Source organism: Sturnira hondurensis, unplaced genomic scaffold, assembly GCF_014824575.4.
Source record: "Sturnira hondurensis isolate 20B ecotype Veracruz unplaced genomic scaffold, ASM1482457v3 Scaffold0022179, whole genome shotgun sequence".
In the NCBI taxonomy this organism is placed as follows: Eukaryota; Metazoa; Chordata; class Mammalia; order Chiroptera; family Phyllostomidae; genus Sturnira; species Sturnira hondurensis.
In genome coordinates, this window is record NW_028094810.1 from 796,837 (window position 1) to 816,329 (window position 19,493).

Consider the following 19,493-nt stretch of genomic DNA (forward strand, 5'->3'; position numbering starts at 1 on the left):
GGGACTGGTGATGCTATCCCGTCACACCCCTGGCCAATCCTGCTGCATATACCACAGGAACCATCTGGGCTGCCAAGATGGGGCATCCCATGGAACCCTCCCAATACAAATGGAACAGAGGTGCAGGGAGCAGGGACTGGGCGCTGGCTCTCTGCAGGGGCCCTATGGTGGCTGCTGCTGGCTCCATCCCAGCTGAGTCCCTGCTTATCCCAGGTAGGTCAGCCCAGGAGCCTCAAAACCAGACCTGTGTCACCCAGCAAGAGGGGTCCAATCCAGCCAGGTACAGGGACATAGTACATGACCTTAGTCTGGCTGGTGGCCCACGACAGTCCTCCCATGGCATTCTGACTGGATATAATAGTGCTCAGGCCAGTGGCTCTGCGAGGGATCCTGGGGAGACTAGATGGAAGCTGCAACGCTTTTGGCTGGGAGGGCCAGGGATGCTCCAGCTTTCCCCCAGCAGGGTAGGCAGGTGCTCACTGAATGGGGGCACAGCAAGGTGGGCAGTCCTGGCTCTTGCAGGGGAGTTTGGGGCAAAGAACTGCCTGGTGCAGGGAAGGGGCAGAAGTCTGGGCTCCCCCCAGACCCCCACATTAGAATTATTCATGGTTGTTCACAAAGTTAGTCACTGAGCTTTTTTATTCTAAGTCCTGGAGCCCAGTCATGGCTGGGGTGACACGGGCATGTTGTGGGGGACAGAGGTAGAGGCTGGGCTGCCCTGGTTTCTAGGCTGTGGTCTAATAACTGGTGGCTGTGTGGGAGGACAACCCCCCCCCCCCACCACCCCGGGTAGCACTACAGCAGGACAGAAGGGACAGACCAGACCCTCCCCCATGTGTGATGATCAGGAAGTGGGTGGAGGCGGGAGGCCTATGGGCAGAGTTTGGCAGAAGCCAAGGCACAAGGCAGGACTGGCCAGGCAGGGGACGAGTCAGGGTGTGAAAGTGGTGGTGGCTCAGCGGAACTGGGGTGATATCACAGAGGATCTGAGCAGAATTGGGGGCAGGGTGCTCTAAGGGTGGACTAGGGGCCCAGGAGGGCCTACCCAGGCAAGGGCTGGCCCCAGTCCTTTTTCAGGGTGACCTTTAGGCAATCTACAAAACAGGTCCTAGGGGTGAAGCTTTGGAGCCAGAAAAGCATTCTGGGAGGACAGATAGGCCGAGGTTTCTCCTGGGGGCTGGTACTACCACCCTGGGCCCTTCCTCTTCCATAATCATGGCTGCTTGGCTCCCCCTGCTGGCCCTGTCTGTTCTTCAGGTTTGACTGCTGCAGTTGGGGTGGAGCCTCAGTCCTCAGTGGCTGGGACACCTGTGCCTTGGGATGGGCTTCAGGTTCTGACCCACAGCCCTCATCCACCTGTAAGTCCCAGCCTGCACCCCAACACCAGGCCCATACTCTCAGTTGTCTGGCTCCAGTGTCCACTCTGACAGCCACTGAAGGCATGAGGCCCGCTGTGCCTCTGTCTCTGGAGGAGCGGCAGGGGGCGGTGGGGGCCGGCCTGGCCCTGGCAGGCACGTGGAGGGGCTGCAGGGCCCAGTGTCCCCTTCTGTGGGCTTAGGGTCGTGGGCAGTCCGCAGGACCTGGACAAGCTGGTCCAGCGGCTGTACCAGGGTGTGGGGGCTCCAGCAGGCGTCGAGGGTGGGCACGAAGGGGTCCGGTGTGCGGGCTTCCACACACTCAGCCTGCGTGGGGATCCGCAGGTAGAAGGCATGCAACATCATGCGGAACGGTTGCTCCTCCCGGCCCGAGGCCTGCCCGTAGGTCAGGTCCCCCACAATAGGGTGGCTGAGGGCACTGCAGTGCACTCGCAGCTGGTGTGTCCGGCCTGTGTGGGAGAGAAGGCCAGTGAAATGGGACTGCCACTCCACGATCACCGCCCACCACCGTTCACTGATCCCAGCTGCCAACTCACTGCCTCAGGCACCGCACGGGGACAGCAACCCTCCCTGCTGCCTGCTACAGACAAGGGTAAAAGCTCGGGATGGGAATCAACTTTTGGGGGTCACCTCTGGTGAGTGCAGAGCCAGGGTGGACTCAGTATACTGGAGAACTCAGGCCAGACTTCTCACTGCTTCACATCCAGACCAGCAAAACCACTTGTAGGACAAGGGCTGCAGGTTGCAGGGTTAAGTGTGCGGGAGAGGATCATCTTTGCTAGCAATGGCTGGGGTGGCCCCAGTTGGGCTACTGTGCCTCTGTGCCTCCCTTTCCTTTCCTGTGTAACAAGGATGCTGCAAGGCACTGCTTGAGAAAATGCCAATACCAGGCACCCACCACGCCAGGGGCAGGGCACGGTCAACAGTGAGCGGCCTGGGGAGCTTCCTGGCCCCAGCTCCTGAACATACCTGTGAGGGGCTGCAGCAGCACTTTGGAGACAGGGTCACCTGCATACAGGCCATGTTCTAGGACCACCAGCTCCGTGAGACTTGGTTTTGGGTTCTCACAGCCTAGGGAGGAGAAAGGGAAGCTGTGAGGGTTGGTTGGGCCAGCCTTGGGGGCCCCAGTCCATGCCAGCACGAGTCTGTTGCCTGGGGCTGGCCCAACTCACCGAAGGTCCCCCTGGGTGAAACATGCCCCGTGGCCCCTGCCCCCTTGCCCACTGTACCCTGGGTGCCCTCGATGCACATGGTGTGGGCCCGACCCTCTGTGTTGTTCCTGCCGATGGCATAGCTGATGGTCATCCGGCTCTCCTGGATGTGCCCTCGAACCTGCAAGGCAGGGGAGGCTCCCTGACACTCAGGGCCTGCCAGAGTGGGCTGAGCACTGGAGTCCCCATGCCCCAGGAGTGGCCAGCCCTTACCAGAGCCAGGTAAGCCTTGGTGACACGTCGCTCTTTGAAGCACTTGTAAGCACTGCCTGCAGCTGCCTTATTTAGGGCCACACAGAGTGCTCCGCTGGTGGAGAAGTCCAGCTGGTGGCAGAACCTGGCATAGAGCAAAGGAACAGAAGTGGCTGGGTTGTGGGTGGCCACTTCCCTCCAGTGGAAGCTGCCCTGAGCTGCCTGTGCTGCAGTCCTACATACCTGAAGCCATAGTAGGTGTCTGGGTCGGCCAGCTCAGGGAAGTGGTGCCGCAGCTGCTTCTGGAGGGTCAACGTTTCCCTCCACGTCTTGCTATCGATGCGCACGTCCCAGTGCTTGTTCACCACCAGGAAGTCACGGCTCTGGTACAGGATGGACAAGTTCTCCATGCTGCCTGGCTCCATGGCAGGGGCCTGCAATGCAAGGCAAGCATGTGAAGTGGTGGTTCATGGGGTGACCAGCCCATGTCAGGGTTCTGCCCCATTGGGATGGACAATTCAGCCTTGGGTCTGAAGCCACAGAGTCTGTGTCAGGCAAGCCTATGCACCTCCCCCGTGCCTGCATTCACTGGGCTCCTTACTACTTTCACCCCTGAACCAAGTAGGAGAATCAGATACGATGAGAGTGTGGCCAAGGTGAGGGGAGCCGGTGCTGCTCTGACTATGGGGCAGTCCCGCAGTCCCGCCCAGACCCAGGCCTTGGGAGAAAGTCTTGCTCTTCAGCCCGCTCCCACAGACCCTTCCCAACAGATCAGGAATGCGCGATTGGGAACTTTTTCTGAGTGGCGATAGAGTCGTAGAGAGAGGCTACTCCGCCCTCCCCCCCGCCTCCCCCCCCCCCGACATCCGGGGGCGGCACAGGTCAGCAAGGTGCAAGGGTGGAGGGCGCTGGAGGCAATCTACCTTCGTCCACTTACATCGCACTACGCAGGCACTCATCCCCCACCCCTTACCCGCTCTCCACGGAAGCCCCAACCTCCTGCGTGTGTGGGTACAAGCCGAGGGGTTCTGGATGGACCCTGACTGCAAGCTCCTCCCACGACTCCACCCACTCTGGAATCGACCTGCAGCCTGGCCGTGCCATCTGGGCCCTGGATGCCGCTGACCTGCTCTGGATCCTGCCCCCGCGTCCCCGCGCCTTACGACTAAAGGCCCGCGGACCTATAGTTCGGGCCTCAAAGCCGCGTTTCTCCGGCCTGTGCAGCCCCGCCCACGCTTCCAGACCGGAGGCCGTGAGGGCCAATGGTGAGGTCCCGAGACCTGCCGGGGCGAGTCTAAGCATTAACACGGCCCCAGTCGACCTGCGCGCGCAGCCATGCCAGCGCCCCGATCAGCCCTCTGACCAATGACAAGCACTGCCGGACACGCCAGGCCGTTGATTGGCGGCGCTGGGACGCTGCAGGCGGGAGCTGCGCGCGGCGCTGTCGCGGGAGGTTTGGAGTGAATGGTGAGCTTAGTGGGATCCGCGGGTCGGCGTGGCCATGGAGGACTACGAGCGGGAGCTGCACGTCGAGGACGACTTCCACAGACAGTTCGCTGCGGAGCTCGAGGTGCTGGCCGAGCTGGAAGGTGGGCGCAGGTTCCGCCACGGTCTCGTCCTGTATAGCTCAACAGGGTCCTGGTCTGTCCCCAGGAGTCGGGGACCGGTACTCGGAGGAGGGCAGGAGAGCGAAGGCTGCAGGCAGCGGTGACCTGGGGCGGGGGGGCTCATCGGAGAGAGAAGGGCCTTCCAGCGTCAGGGCAGCTCTCTGTGGCTGCCCTGAGGTGGTTGCTGTGAATCTTCTCTCCCAGCAGGGACAGCGGCCCTATCACCATCCAGGGGCCGGCGTCGGCAAATGTTTGAGGAGGCCATAGCTGGAGGGGACGCTGCAGCTCTCGGCTCTCCAGTTGGACCTTCAGGGAACCGCAAATGTGCCAGCAAGAGGCAGCTGGCCATCGACGTAGAGAGGGACAGATCCCTGCCCCTCAGTATGTCTGTAGTCCCCACAGGGTGGGGTGTGATGCAGGGGTGGGGTGCCTCTGTTCCTTCCCAGAGTGTGTGTGTCTCCCCAGCTCCCAGAGTCAAGCGGCCCAGGCTGGAGGCGGTCAAGAGGTTGAACTTCGGTCAGGACGAGATGGAAGAGCTACTGCTTCCTGACTCTCCTCCTCAGGACATCACCCCCCCACTGAGTCCTGAGGTCCCGGCGGAGCTGTGGGGCAAGGGGTGTGTCGCTTGGGCACAGGTGTCCCAGGTCATAGGAGGGTCTCATTCCTCAGACAAGTTCCCAAGCCTGGGGTTGGAGGCCTGTGGGAGGACTTGGTAGCAGAGGGTGGATCTGGGCCCCTGGCCTGAGGGTAACAGGAGGCAAGAGTCCCAAGACAGCCCTGTTTTGTCTCAGAACCATGGATGCTGGTGCTGACATGGGTCTCATACCAGCCTCACTAGCCATTCGTAACCCAGTCCTGAGGCGACCCCCTGTTTTGGAGGACTACATCAATGTGACCTCCACGGGTGGTGACCGGGCCTTTCTGGTGCTGCGGGCTGACCCAGTGGGCACTGGGGTGCAGGTGGGTGCTGTTTGGCCATGGGGCTTGGCTAGGCTGGCCACAGCCTTCCCAAGGGATTGGCAGGCTTGATGCTGCCCAGGAAAGGGCCCTGGGCAGCATAGCCACACTGGGACCCTGGGGACTGCTCAGGGAGTTCACTTGACTTAGGGAACTTTTTCCCCTCCTTTTCCCCCTTCTCTTTCTCCTCCACTTTTCTTCACCTCCCTCAAGCTACCTCCTGCCTCCCCCCCTCCTGCCCCCACCAGTAGTAGCTTTTCCTCTTTGAGTCCCTGGTTAGAGAGGGAGCTTTTCCATCTCTAGGTTGATGCTAAGGAATGCTGTTGGGCCCTGAGCATTGTTGGGAGGGGTTCGTGAGTAGCCCTGCGACCTGCCTAGGAGGGTGTCCAGAGGTGACTGCTGCTCTCCCTCCCTCAGAGCCCTTTCTTGGACATCCAGTGGCGTGGACATGGCCAGCTGGATCTGCTAGGTGTGCCCTTCACCTCTCTGAAGGAACAGGTTGACAGTGAGGTGGGGTCTACTGGGTTTGCTAGGAGGGGTGACGGAGCTCTGGGGTGACTATGGCTGTCTGAGCCATCCTGATCGCAACCCCTACTGTGCACAGCGACGGCAGCGGTCACTTGAAGAGGCCCAGCGGCTCTCAGATACACTGCACAGGTGATTCACTTTTGCTCCTGGGACCCTCATCAGCTCTTGAACTGTTGACTGCCAGCCTGAATTCTGGGTGGGGGGTAATCCCTGCTGGAGTTGAGGCAGGGCAGCTCAGGGCGCGGTGTTCTTCAGCCTCAGGACAGAGGAGGGGGAGCAGGAGGCCCCTGAGGAGATGCCAGCCGACAGCCAAGATGACTCCCAGCACTACCTCTGGGTGGATGAGTTTGCGCCCCGGCACTACACTGAGCTGCTCAGTGATGATGTGAGGCTTCGTACTTGCTTAAGTGTGACTAGTTTTCTTGTTGCTGAGAGGGGGGAATTCAGAGTCCAGCCAAATAACATACTGTCAGCCCACAGGGCTGTCAGAAGGGAGGGCAGTGCTCTGGTCTGCCTTGCTGAGTGGTAGGTGGGGAAACTGAACCCAGTACAGGGTCAGCTTTCTGTGGGTCACCTATGACATGCTCTGGGGATCCAGAGCACCCCATGCCTGGAACTTCTGCTTTCTTTCCTCTCAGTAGCTGATGTCCCTGGGTGGGATGCCCCTGGGTATGGAGGGGGCTCCTGGAGGGGTCAGGACCAGGACTATGGGGATGGAGGCCTCCTGGTGAACCCCACTTTGTCACTCACCAGCAGGATTAGTGGGTGTCAGTCATTTGCTGTTCAGCCTCAGCTTCCATTTGTGTGTCCTTGGGCTTAAGAGGGACAGATGTGGCGGGCCCTTGGCTCTGGTGGTCCCCTCAGGCAACGCCTCCTTTCCCACAGTTCACCAACCGCTGTCTCCTCAAATGGCTGAAGCTGTGGGATGTGGTGGTGTTTGGCCAAGAGAGGCCAGCCCGGAAGCCCAGGCCCAGTGTGGAGCCAGCCCGGGTTGGCAAGGAGGCCACAACTACCAGCAAGTGGAAGAGCCACGAGCAGGTGTTGGAGGAGATGCTGGAGGCTGAGCTGGACCAGAGCCGGCGGCCCCGGCAGAAAGTGAGCCCTTCCTGCCTGCACTGTATACACCCCAGGGGCTGTACTCACTGGCTGGTGCCTTTGTACCTCTGGGGGCCACTGCACATGCACGCTTACTGCCTCCATGTCTGTGGGTGTGATGGCGTGTTGGTGTGGGGTGTCAGGGATGTGAGTGGGACTTAAGTTCTTTTAATGAGTTAGGTAAAGTCAGTGTCTCCTGAAGGGCCCTGCACCTCCCAAAGTGTGATTGTGATGGACAGTGGGTGGTTTTGGGGGTCAGTCACATCAGTAACAGATGTGTTCCTGAACAGATGTGTTCAGGCCTCCCCATCACTGGTTTTATTTGGGGCATTCTCATTCTGAAGTGCTGCTTCTGAGCCGTAACATGCTGGGCCCTCACCTGGTGACAGGTGAGGTAGGGAGGACATTCCTCAGCACCAAGCCTCACAGGATAGGATTATTAGCCTTGGTGGTGGGGCTGCGAAGACCCAAGCGTGGTACAGGTTACAGCTTGTCTTTGTGTCTCGGCTGCAGGTGGCGCTGCTGTGTGGACCCCCAGGGTTGGGCAAGACCACCCTGGCCCATGTAATAGCAAAGCACGCTGGGTACTGTGTGGTGGAAATGAATGCAAGGTGAGTGGAAGGGAAGGCCCGCCCTATGGGGCTCCTGTCTGTCCTCATGTGTCTCGTTGAGTCTGGGAGACCAGTGGGTTAGAGGTGGGGCTGGGGTCCTTGGGTCACTAGGATTTGGAGTGGCCGTGTTGCGGGGTCTCCTCTTGCAGTAGCTTCAAGGGGTAAGTATGGCAGCTGGGCCCTTGGAGATCATCCCTGCCAGGGCCACTGGCTGCTGCCCTGGCCCAGGCCACAGCTGCCCTCCTGGCTCTTCCCCTGCTTCATGGTTCCAGTGACGACCGCAGCCCTGAGGCCTTTCGCACACACATTGAGGCAGCGACGCAGATGGAGTCGGTGCTGGGTGCTGGTGGGAAGCCCAACTGCCTGGTCATTGATGAGATCGATGGGGCCTCCACGGTGGGCCTGGGTACCTGACTGGTGGGTGGGTGGGTAGGCAGTGGGGACCGTGGCTTATTACAGCCTCTGCACCTTGCCCCAGGCTGCCATCAGTGTACTTCTCAGCATCATTGAGCGCAAGGGCCCGAAGGAGGCAAAGCCAGGGAGCCTGGCTGTGCTGGCTGGTGAGGGGCGGCGGCTGCGGCCAGAGGCGGGTGTCTTGATGAGACCGGTCATCTGTATCTGTAACGACCAGTGAGTAGTTGGGGCAGGGGTATGGGTGGGGCCTGAGGGTGTTTCACTGGGTGGGGCTTCCACAGGGGGTGGAGGACCCCAGTGGATCTGAGGCTGGGATTTGGCAGGGTGGTTTCCCCCCACACTCTGTGCCCGTCCCACAGGTTCGCACCCTCTCTGCGACAGCTAAAGCAACAGGCTCTGCTGCTTCACTTTCCACCTACGGTACCCGCTCGGCTCATGCAGCGGCTGCAGGAGGTCCGTGGAGGTGGAGTGGGGTACAGAGCCCAGGCCACCTGCCTCATGACGGGGTGGGGGAACGTGGCCTTCCCCATCTCTTCCCTCTTGCATCCAGGGCCCCATCCCCTTTGCTGCTGTCACTGCTATTACCCCCTACCCCCACTGGCCCAGGTCCTCAGGGTGAGGGGTGACTGTATCACTTTGGTCTCTGGTGTGAGTGGTCCCTAGCAGGGAGCAAGACCAGTTCATGGGGCATTGCAGCCTTTGTCTCCTCTCGGACGAGAGCAGCTACTCACCTGTTTCCGGGGAGGACGTGGCCATAAGGTGGGGCTTGGGGGGCATGTGGATACCCATGCTCTTGCCTCCTGCAGATCTCCCTACGGCAGGGCCTGCAGGCTGACCCAGGTGCCTTGGCAGCCCTCTGCGAAAAGACGGACAATGATATTCGCGCTTGCATCAATACCCTGCAGGTGAGCAGGCTGACGCTGGCTGTGATGGGATGGGGCAGGGGTCCACGACCTCTCACCTCCCACACCCTCTGTTCAGTTCCTGCATGGGCGGGGCCAGCGGGAGCTGAGTGTCCGGGCCGTGCAGACCACACGAGTCGGCCTCAAGGACCAGCGAAAGGGGCTGTTCTCCGTGTGGCAGGAGGTCTTCCAGCTGCCCCGGGCCCAGAGGTAGATGAGGGGACAGAATGAGTGGGTGGACCAGCCTCCCCCTGGACATCTGTGGTGCCCTGGCCCCAGACACCAAATGCTGCACGTGCAGTCTGGCCCTGCTTTGCCAACAGAGGGCCAGGCCCGCCTGGGCCCTGCTTTCAAGGCTCCCCCACTGCCCCTTCTTCGGGCCATCTCGGATTGGGAGGGTGCTCCCAAGAGGAAGAAGGTGGATGGGGGCCCCACTCCAGCCTCAGCACCCCCTCTGCAGGAGACGTGTGGGCCAGGACCCCACTCTGCCTCCCCACATGCTCCTGCTGGGCGACGGGCTCACGGGCTCAGGGCATGAGGCTGCCAAGGCACCCCTGACCATGGCTGCACAGCGGTTCTACCACATCCTACATGTGGCCACCTCCACGGGCGAGCACGAGAAGGTAGTCCAGGTAACCACATTCTACCCAAACCTTCCTTTCAGGGCGTGGGGTGGGGGGTGTTCCTTTGTTCCCAGTGAATAGGAGACGGTTCAGGTAATGCCAAGCTCCAGAAGAAGCAGGCGGGGTGGGAGTGAGGTGGGGCGGAAACAGCATCAGGGAGACCCCCGCGGGGACTGTGAGCAGGGCAGGGGGTTGGAGGAGGGGCTGGCTAGTGCTGGTAGGGGAGTGGCCACCAGCATGGGCCAGGAGGGGGAGGCGTGGGGGTGGGCGTGTGGGGGCATTGATTGATGCGATCACTGGCTGCCAGTTGGGAACCAACAGGAGAGACAGCAGCAACAGCTGGGCAACCCGATCCAGTGACTGGGAGGGGCTTGATTCTGCACAGGAGCTGCAGGAACGGGGACGGGGACGTGTGGACTAGAGGGCAGGGAGGGAGTTTGGCCTACCTGAGCAGGTGGCAGATGTGCCCCTCTACCCCCAAAGCCCGGCTTAAGCTATTTGTCTAAGCTGCTCTGGGTTAGTGGTCAGGGATCCATGCAAATCCAGAAATCCGTGGTGAGGGGGGCAGAGCTGTAGCAGGAGTGGGCGGGACTTCCTCATGGAAGGAGAGTGGGGGCTCGTCCCTCAGTTCTGGTGGACAGAACGCCCTATGTGTGGGGGTGAGGGTGGGGCTTCTTTTCCGTACATCCCAGGTCTTGGTGAAACCAGAGTGGGGCAGCGGGTGGGCCCTGCTGGTCCCCCACTCGGCGATCTGTGGCCACTCACTGGCGTTGCGGCTGTCCCGAGACCCCAGACTCAGCAGGGCAGATGGGCAGTGCAGGGCCCGGTGAGAAGCACCTGTGCTGTGGGGGAGCCATGGTGCCGAACGGGCTCAGGGACGTACCGCCCACAGGGCCTGTTCGACAACTTCCTGCGCCTGCGCCTGCGGGACTCCAGCCTGGGCACCGTGTGTGTGGCCCTCGACTGGCTGGCCTTTGAGGACCTGCTGGGCCAGGCCGCCTACCACAGCCAGAGCTTCCAGTTGCTGCGCTATCGGCCCTTCCTGCCTGTGGCCTTCCACCTGCTGTTCGCCTCCAGCCACGTGCCGAGGATTGCCTTCCCCAGCAGCCAGCAGGAGGTGTGTCCTGTACCCTGCCCCTGTCGGAGCTGGGCCCGGCATCTGGGGGTGTCCTGGCTGATCTGGTTCTGGTTTGTCCTTCGCCCCAGGCCCAGAACCGGATAGGTCAGATGCAGAACCTGATCCAGACGCTGGTGTCAGGTATTGCACCAGCCACCCGAAGCCGAATGGCCCCCCAGACCCTTGTCCTGGACACCTTCTGCCTGCTCCTGGACATCCTTATGCCTAAGCTTCGCCCTGTGAGTGCCTCACCCAAAAGGGGAAGGTGTGGCTTCCAGCAGAACTGGGCTCTTGGGTGTGTTTGGCATTCCTGCCTGTTGTGTACTTGCCCACAGGTGAGCACACAGCTGTACAGTGCCCGCGAGAAGCTGCAGCTGGCTAGCCTGGTGGGCACCATGCTTGCCTACAGCCTAACTTACCGCCAGGAGCGCACACCTGATGGGCAGTATGTCTACAGGCTGGAGCCGTGAGTCTGTGTACCACCCGGAATGGGGGTACCGGGGGGCTGGGCTGGGAGTCCGAAAGCGTCACCTTGGTGAGGTGTGTGTCTCAGTGTCTGCATTTGCGAGAGGTTGGGGATTGGGGTCCCTGCCCTGCTCTTGCCCTCACGTTGATTGTGAAGTGGGCCCTGAGGCTGGGCAGAGCCCCAGGACCTGAGGTTTACTGCAGAACCTCTCACCGCCCAGGTGCTCCCCGGGAGCTTCCCTAGAGGACCCTCATGCTCCCAAGAGCATCGTTTCCTTGAGACGGTTGTGGGGATGGAGCTCTGCCCTGGGGTCCTGCTGCTCCGCAGGCCCCCAATGCTTCTGGGATGCAGGGGCTCCTCCGGGTCGGTGGTGAGGAGGCAGTAATGGTGGTTCCTGAGCGCCAGCCCAGCCTTGCCATGTTGTCTCGTTCCCTCCCTGGGGAAGTAGGAGGTCCCCTCTCAGGTCCACACACAGTTGAGGAAACTGATGTTCAGGGATAATCTGTTTGCTGGCCTGGAGCTGGGGCACAGCAAAGCCCCACCCTGTGGCTTTTGAATTCCGGCATCTGGTGGTGGTGTGAGTTGCCCCCGCCCCTGTCACCGCTGAGTGGGTGCCTGGGTGTCCTGCCCTGCCCACCCTGAGCAGGAACTTGGAGGAGGTCTGCCGCTTTCCTGAGCTGCCTGCCCGGAAGCCCCTCACCTACCAGGCAAAACAGCTTATTGCCCGTGAGATTGAAATGGAAAAGATGCGGCGGGCGGAGGCCTTGGTCAGAGATGGGGGCAGCCCCCAGGTGAGCCCACCTCCGGTTTGGGGCAGAGCAGGGCCTGGTAGGGCGATGCCCTGCGAGTGGACGTTGCCCTTGGACTGGCCCTGCCCGTCATCTCTCATTGTATCCATTTCTGCAGGCGGATGAGAGTTCCCCCAGGGCCAAAGGTCCACCAGGGGATGCTGAGGGGAAAGGGACACAGTTACCCACTCCACGCAGCCATGAGCAACGGCTGGAGCGCATCCTGAAGAGAGCTGCCCTGGAGGACCAGGTTGGGGCCCGGAAGGTGGCCATGCGGGTGGGGCTGTGCGGCCTTGGTGCAGGCCGGTTCTAAGCCTTGAGGGGCCCACGTAGAGGTGCAGCTCCCTGCTGCTCAGCAGGGCAGGGTTTCACCTGGGCTTAGTTTCCCACCTGGGCAGGAGGGTGGGTCCTGCCGGCACCTCCTGCCTGGCCTTGATGGAGCTGGTAGCTGTGAGGGTGGTGAGGGACAGGGGAGACTTGCTGAGCAGATCGGCACAGAATGAAGGGAAGGAAGGGGCTGGGAGAGGTGTCTACTCCCCAATCCTGGGCCACTGTTCAGAGGTGCTGTGAGACCCATTCTCCCTGGGAGAGCTCTCCCCTGTGGCAGGGTGTCCTCTGTCTGTGCCCATGAGCCTGACCACCCCCCTCTTCAGACCGAGAGGGACTTCTTCGGCCGTGTGGTCGTCAAGAGAGCAGCAGCCCAGAGCGCAGGTGTGTGTGGGGCGGGAGCTGTGGAGGGAGGGGCCGGGTCGGGCAGAAGACTAACCCCGTGGCCCCACAGAGGACGCAGCCCCGGAGACGGACGCAGTGGAGCGGCGCATGGGCACCGCAGTGGGCAGGAGCGACGTCTGGTTCCGCTTCAAAGAGGGCGTCTCCAACGCTGTGCGACGCAGCCTGCATATCAGGGACCTGCTGTAGCTGAGTCACACCACACACCCTGGGCCACTCTACTCCCCAGGGTCACGCCTGGTGCTGTGGTGCACGTGGACACCCAGATCCATGCCGTTGTCCTGATTTACACTGGATGCCCAAGCGTCCCCTCAGATAATCTGAGATCTGCGTCTGACCCCAGATCTACACCAGACGCCCAGCATTGCTTTCTCCGTTAGGAAATGTACAAAGCACAGATACCCCCAGAAGTCTTTATAAAAGTCACACCTTTACAGAGTTGTTCTTTTCACAGAGGCACGAGCCTGGGACTGTGGGATTCTCACAGGATGGCACACTTGCCCTTCTCCACCCACGGGTTGTTCTTCATGAGATCAGGGTTCAGGAAGGGGTCCTTGGGGATCCCATCCTCAATCCACTTGAGAAGCCTGTGGGTGGGGAGATTGGGTTGAGCAGGTGGGCACCAGGCCCCGAGGGGAGCTGCCCAGTGGCTGTGTGTGCGGGTTACATCTGGACTTATGCAGATGAGTGCAGGGCAGGGAATATGCAAATCAGCAGCTGGCCCTGGGTGGGGTAGGGCTGAGGCTCGGGTCCTGGGGACTCACTCAGGGATGGTCTTGGATGACATCTCCCTTTTGAAGGCCAGCTGATACTTGAGGCTCTCAACCTCCTTCTTCATCTGGGGCACATCCCACTCCTCCATGGCGTCGGGGGCTTCAGAAGTAGCCAGCCTGGGGTGGGAGGACACGAGAAGTGACAGAACCCCAGGGTTGTCAGCCTTTAATCACCCCCATGTGTTCCCTCCCCACCGGTGAGACCCCCACACAAAAGGAGGGAGGGGCTCCAGCCTTGCACGCTAACACCCAAACCACTGTCTGGGGGTGTCCCTGGGGGCTACACCAGCAGCTCCACACGGGCAGTACGGGGTGCAGGGCCTGGATGTGAGGCCTCACTAACGAGGCCCCGTGCGTCTGGACCACCCTGCCCCAGAGGCCTAATTAACTGCAGTGGGAACTTTCTACCCTCAGAGCTGCGTCCCCATCTGATCAAAACCTTACCAAGGCTGGGCCTCTGGGTTGCAGAGGTTTGGGGCACTGTCCCTGCTGGGGAGGTCGCAGGACTGGCACACAGCACAAACAGGTTTACAGGAAGCTATACCAGGCCCCCCACCTTCCAACTGTGAGGCCCACTCCCAACTCCTGGTTGCAGAGGTGGAATGCAGACTATCATATAAGGGGTGGGACCCTGCCTGGCCCCTCTGAGCCTCCCATACTTTGCATGGGCAAAGCCCCCACTGAATGCAAGTTAATTCCCGACTAGGAGATTTGACTGCACTTTGCATCTCTGGCTGGGAGTCGGGGATGCTGGGGATCTTGGGGGGTCAGTAGATCTGGACTTGGAGTAGCTATGTCTCCTGTTGCCCAGTGTCTCCCCTGGAACTTCACAAACTGTGTGGGCTACTTTGTGAACCAGCTTGGTAAAGCCACATGAGTCCTCGGGAGATCAGCCAGTTTGGGACATGTAAGGGCAAGTCACTTGTTGCCTCCTCACCCCAGCCCACTCCGGGGACCCAGGGCATCTCATCCACACCCCCACACCCCCCACCCCCGTCCCTGAGGCTGGGAGCCAGGGGACTGGCTTTCTTGGCTTTGGGAGGGTGGGCAGGGAGGCCACAGGCTGACAGGAGCAGGACCCTGCCTGCTGCAGACAGTGGATGGTCTCCATGGGGGGTGGGGGGGAGGCTGGTCTTTGTGGTGTTTGGGTAAAGTGGCCAGACTGGGAGAGGCTGTGGGACAGACAGCCAGGAGGGAGGGTGAGAGCCCAGGGAGGCAGGGCGGCTCTGATGGGCATCTAAGAGGTGGGTGCAGTGGCTTCTCTTCCGGAGACCCCAAGTCCCAACCCCCAGAGCAGGCTCTCGTGGACAACTATGTGTGTTTGGGGGGGGGCGGGTCATCATCGTCTGGAGGTGGCAGTGGCCCTGTTTACAACCCCCTTTGCTGCCGCCTGGCCCTACCTGTGTGCAGTGGAGCCCCGCTTTCCAGCCCCACGCACCCTGACTGCCCCTCAACCTGCACCACCCCCACACGGTATTTGGCAGGCACTGCAGGGGCGAACTCGGCTCCCCCTCCTGTGGGCTGCCCCACCCCACCCCACCCCACCCCACCCCACCCACAGACAGGGGGGGTCCTCCTCAGCATCTGGCCTGTTCCCCCCGGGATACTCAGGGCGGCTGCCCTGGGCTGAAAGACACACAGCTAGGGGAGTCTCGTCTTGGGTTAGGTCTGTCTGGTCAGCCCAGTAAGACCAGGGCAAGTCTCGGAACCCCGGGCCTCAGTTCCCCTCTCAGCCTAAGGGACCACCTGTTCATCAGACCTACCTTGGGCAGTGATGGTGAGGGAGAAGTGGTGACAAGGGCCAAGTGATGGCAAAGTGACGGCCAGTGCGAAGTGATGGGTAAGTGAGGCTGGCACACACGCAAAGCCCAGCAGGTGCCGCCCACTCCCGCCCCCGGGGCCCAGCCCTGGCCCCGCCCCCCCTCCACCCGCCCTCCTCAGGGCTGAGCTGACCCTGGGGACTTGGCCTGGCCCGGCTACTCTCCGAGAGTGGGAGATGCAGTGTGAGGTCAGCTCTGGCTCTGAGAAGTGGGCCCTCCTGCTTGGCCCGCCAGCTCTCACTACAGATGCTGCCTGGACCAGAACTGTACCCTCTTCTCAGATGGTGTCCTTGGTGTGCCCAGCAGGCCTGCTCCCGGGCCTCACTCTAAGGGGAGCTGTGCCCCCAGGGCCATTGGGTGACGCAGGTGCCAGGCTGTATCCTGAGCAGGCTCCCAGGTCCCTAAGGAGGCTGGACCGGAGGCTCCCCGGTTGGGGTGGGGGAGCCCTGGGCCAGGTCCTTAGCAGGTGCTCCTGGGGTCTCCCCTGGGCTGAGGGTCTGTGACCAGCCACTCTGCCCCATCTGGCAGGCAGGAGGGGTGCCCCCCGCCCCTTCAGACACCGAGGTCCTTCCTGTTGTGATTCTGTAAAAGGGGTCAGTGATGCCTCCCGGCCTCTAGAGTGTGTGCGCGATGGCAGATCAGGAGCTCTGGAACGGGCGTTTCAGGGAAAGTGGGGATTACTTTATGGATTTGGTGGGGGGTGAGGGCTTAGACCCAAGGGTGTCCTTGTTCTCAGGGCAGATGGCCACAGTGCTGGCTTCCCTCCACTCCATCCGTCCCCATCCCCCAACCCCCTGGGGCCTGCTCTTGCCTGCCTGCCTGGCTCCTCTGGTGCCTCGACTGGGCTGCCTGGGCCTCTCCTGGGACTGGGGGCCCTGCTCACATGGGTAGGAGGCTGAGGACAGGGGTTCTTGTCAGTCCCCAAGACTGGCTCAAAGTTTGGACTGAGACCCAGGCTGGGTAGATTCCTCTACCTCGTCACTCGTCACACCGTCCCCTTGGAGGGCAGGGTAGACGGGCATCCAGAACCAGGCTGTGGCCCGACAGTATCCCAAGAAATCCCCCGAAAGAGAAACCCTGGTGTGATCTCTCCAGGTGCGGACCACTGTGCTTGGCTCCAGGGGCCTGCTTTGCAGGTGCCACTTGGAATGAGAAAGTTCTATGTGGTCACAGTGCCAGAGTTCTCCAGGATGTCCTTGTCTCAGCATAGGTGGGCCTGCAGGGGACAGCTGTGTGGGGGCGCAGTCTCTGGGCGCTGCTGTGGACACACCTGGGATTCGGAAGTGGTCATCATGCCGACTCAGGCAGACCCATGCGATGAAGGCCACAACTGTTTGGTGGCCAAGCTGGAGAATGTCTGCTTGTGTGGGCTTAGGAAGCCACCCCCTGGTGAGAGTTGGGGAGCCCTGTGACTCCTGTTTCTCACCCTCCTGGGAGGCGCACTTGTGGCCCCGAACACATCCAGGTCCAGGGCCCCTCTTGCTGGAGCTGCCTGTGGGGTCTGGGCGGGTGCAGAGTGCTCAGAGGCCCCGGGATTCATTGTGGGAGGGGGAGGCTCAAAGAAGCAGGGCCAGCTTGTCCTCCAGCTGAGTGCCAACACGCAGACTCCCAGAGTGGGTCCGGGGAGACGACCGCCTTTCTGAAATTAGCTCCAGTAAGTGGGCTGCTGGTGAGAGCCAGCAGAGCTCTCGCTGGCCTAGAAACGGCTGCTCCAAGCCCCAGGCTTGCAGAGGCCCCTCATGGGAAGGGTGATTCAGGCCAGGCCTCCCAGGGGGCGTGGCAAACATAGGGGGCAGGGCCAGTGGGGCTCTGTGGCAGTGGGGCTCTTTGGCAGTGGTGCTTTCTGTGTTCAGGAAGAATCAAACCGTGTGCATGGGTTGCTTTGATGCCTTCTGGGCAGGGTCCTGAGGAGAGCTCAGAGAGGAAGAGCAGGAAATTCCCCAACCAGACAGGACCCACACAAGGGTGCTGTCCCTACCTGTTCCCCAGGTGGCTCTGACCTTCAGCCTGTCTCTTACCAGGTCACCTCTGAGCCACCCAGTGCCACACCCAGCCACTGTCAGCTGCAGCTCCATGTGGGGGGCACAGTGCCACTTGGTATCTCCAAAGCCTGGGGCTCTCCTCTGCATGGTTCCCCAGGGAGAGAAGGCAGGTGGCCCCGGGCAGAGGTGTGAGGCCCTTGGTAAGAGAGTCGCTGCCGTCGCCGGTGTCCGAGGTTGTGCTTCAGAGACCGCTGGGTCGGGGATGTATTTAGGCCCACACACAACCCTCCCGGGTCACAGACATGGCCTCAGGTGGGGAAGCCAAAAGACAGGTGGGCCTCGTGGCAGGACCCTGACCGACGGGGCACAGTGGGGGCCCTGCCCTACTGCCCTCTGTCCCCGGGAGGGCACAGGAGCCCTGGGGTTACAGCTACCCTCCCAAGGCACAGTGACAATGGTTCTGGTGGTTTCAGGGGGACATGCTGACTTGCTTTCCCTTTGGAAACCAAATCGGGACAGGCAAACATGGGGATTAGAGAAACACCAAAGAAACCTGTTATTTTGCCTTAAACAGAGCTCATACAACACTGTAGACAGTTTTTACATAATCTTTGGTGGTTTAAAAATATTCTGCAAAAATAATTTAAGCTCGCCCTGGCTGGTGTAGCTCAGTGGATTGAGTGCGGGTCTGTGAACCACAGGATTGCGGTTCAATTCCCAGTCAGGGCACATGCCTGGATTGCAGGCCAGTTCCCAGCAGGGGACTCACAAGAGGCAACCATACATTGATACTTCTCTTCTTCTCTCCTTCCCTTCCCCTCTAAAGATAAATAAATAAAATAAAAAAAAAAGACTCGTCATTAAAAAAAAATAATTTAAGCTCTTAGATCCATGAGTGCAAATGTACAACAAATGATTCCATGGAAATCGAAGGTGGGCAGCTGGCTCTGACTGGCACATCCTCTTGAGTGACAAAGCCTCGGGGAAGCGACTTTGGCTAACTCAGAGCGTCCCGACAGTTCTGTGGTCTAGGCAGAGGGCACGGCCACAGATCCCACAGGCTGGCTCTCCACGGGAATTCTGGAAGTGGCCGAGTTCTCGGCACCTCTGGGTCATACACAGCAAAGCAGCTTCTCTCTCTGACAGCATTGACTAAAAAAGCCACAATTTTTCTAATAACAACAAAAATCTGCTCAGAGGCAGGTGGTTTGTGGTCTTGAGCTATGCCCTTGGAAAGTTTGTGGAGGGAGCGGGAAGCCCGGGACACGCTGAGGGAGCAGGTGAGGTCTGAGGCATCACTGGCTCCCGCCAGGCGGTAGCTCGCACAGACCCAGGCTGCTAACTAACCTCTCCACACACCCCACCAACCCCAACGGGACCCTTTGGCCACAGGACCTGCCTCCCCTGCCATGTGGGCAGACACTTACTTTGAAATGACAAAAGCTGAGCAACTTCCAAGGGACACCTGAGGAATAAAGATGGCATCAGGGCACCAGGGCACGGGCCCCACACTGTGTGCCGGGCTGGCAGCTGGCCTGTGGGTGGGAGGGTCCAACCCAGGGGTGGGGGTAGGAGGAGATGACGACAAAACTATCATCTGGGTGAGTCCTGCTGTGTCGAAAGAGCCACCACGAGTGTTTTGTCCCGGCTAGGAGACAGGACCCCAAGGTGGGTGGCACTTACTGGCTCCGGTTTCAGGCCACCACACAGGATGGGAAGATGGTGATGGACTGTGTTTCTGGACTCTGGAGGCTCGGGGACAGCACAGCACACCACACACATAGTTGGGGCCCAGGGTGCACGGCTCACACAGGCACAGAGCACTCTGGCACGTGGCAGGCCCTGGTCTTGCTACGTGTGTCTGCACAGAGTGTGGGGCTCCCTTGGTGGACCCAGTGTCTACCTATGTGTGCCCTTAAAGGCACACAGGCCACACAAGATGAGTGAGCAGAGCAGACATGCACTGGGCCACCAGGCTGGAGCTGTGGCCCTGGGGGTCTGCCTGGCAGGTGCAGAAGCAGGTCTTTGCCTGAACTCTGGGCCTCCTCTGAGTGGCCACCATTCAATCATTCACTCCTAACATGAAGTGGCGCGCCCAGTTCTATGCAGTGACTGCTCAGAATTCTACCCAGGCACTGGCGGCAGCACCATGTAGGGTGGGTGCAGGTATGCATGCAGGTATGCACGCAGGGCTGGGATGTGCAGAGGGCTGTAGTGGCCTTCATGGCTGACCGTGCCTGCACGGTCCTCTGTGAGATGGAGCAAGGCAGCTGGGGGCACCTCGGCCAGCTGTTTGATGTTC

General features: G+C 60.7%; 3 protein-coding genes across 10 annotated transcripts; 1 reads left to right on the forward strand and 2 right to left on the reverse strand.

The window, feature by feature from the left end:
* Nucleotides 1-612: 612 nt before the first annotated feature.
* On the reverse strand, nt 613-4,016 carry RPUSD1 (RNA pseudouridine synthase domain containing 1). Of its 5 annotated transcripts, none has more exons than XM_037034600.1 (6): nt 3,864-4,016; nt 3,023-3,213; nt 2,801-2,924; nt 2,606-2,708; nt 2,346-2,447; nt 613-1,825 (listed from the first exon to the last, which is right to left on the reverse strand). In XM_037034600.1, exons 2-6 carry the CDS (start codon nt 3,202-3,204, stop codon nt 1,398-1,400), a joined length of 939 nt encoding a protein of 312 aa, XP_036890495.1. In that variant the 5' UTR covers nt 3,205-3,213; nt 3,864-4,016; the 3' UTR covers nt 613-1,397. The 5 variants fall into 5 exon arrangements, with proteins under 5 accessions (XP_036890495.1, XP_036890496.1, XP_036890498.1 ...); XM_037034601.1 differs by having other exon boundaries at nt 3,906-4,014; XM_037034603.1 differs by having other exon boundaries at nt 3,753-3,930.
* A 202-nt stretch (nt 4,017-4,218) lies between these two features.
* Nucleotides 4,219-13,048, forward strand: CHTF18 (chromosome transmission fidelity factor 18). Of its 4 annotated transcripts, none has more exons than XM_037034499.1 (22): nt 4,220-4,368; nt 4,591-4,767; nt 4,852-5,002; nt 5,178-5,346; nt 5,761-5,853; nt 5,948-6,000; nt 6,127-6,256; nt 6,757-6,966; nt 7,480-7,577; nt 7,850-7,973; nt 8,056-8,207; nt 8,351-8,444; nt 8,798-8,896; nt 8,973-9,103; nt 9,354-9,525; nt 10,409-10,633; nt 10,723-10,872; nt 10,969-11,099; nt 11,746-11,890; nt 12,006-12,137; nt 12,541-12,598; nt 12,669-13,048. In XM_037034499.1, exons 1-22 carry the CDS (start codon nt 4,281-4,283, stop codon nt 12,803-12,805), a joined length of 2,919 nt encoding a protein of 972 aa, XP_036890394.1. In that variant the 5' UTR covers nt 4,220-4,280; the 3' UTR covers nt 12,806-13,048. The 4 variants fall into 4 exon arrangements, with proteins under 4 accessions (XP_036890396.1, XP_036890394.1, XP_036890395.1 ...); XM_037034500.1 differs by having other exon boundaries at nt 4,594-4,767; XM_037034501.1 differs by lacking the exons at nt 12,541-12,598; nt 12,669-13,048 and adding an exon at nt 12,447-12,534 and having other exon boundaries at nt 4,219-4,368.
* GNG13 (G protein subunit gamma 13) lies at nt 13,016-15,263 on the reverse strand. The gene is made up of 3 exons (XM_037034644.1): nt 15,153-15,263; nt 13,381-13,506; nt 13,016-13,203 (listed from the first exon to the last, which is right to left on the reverse strand). The coding sequence occupies exons 2-3, from the start codon at nt 13,476-13,478 to the stop codon at nt 13,098-13,100; spliced, it is 204 nt and encodes a 67-aa protein (XP_036890539.1). The 5' UTR covers nt 13,479-13,506; nt 15,153-15,263; the 3' UTR covers nt 13,016-13,097.
* Nucleotides 15,264-19,493: the final 4,230 nt, after the last annotated feature.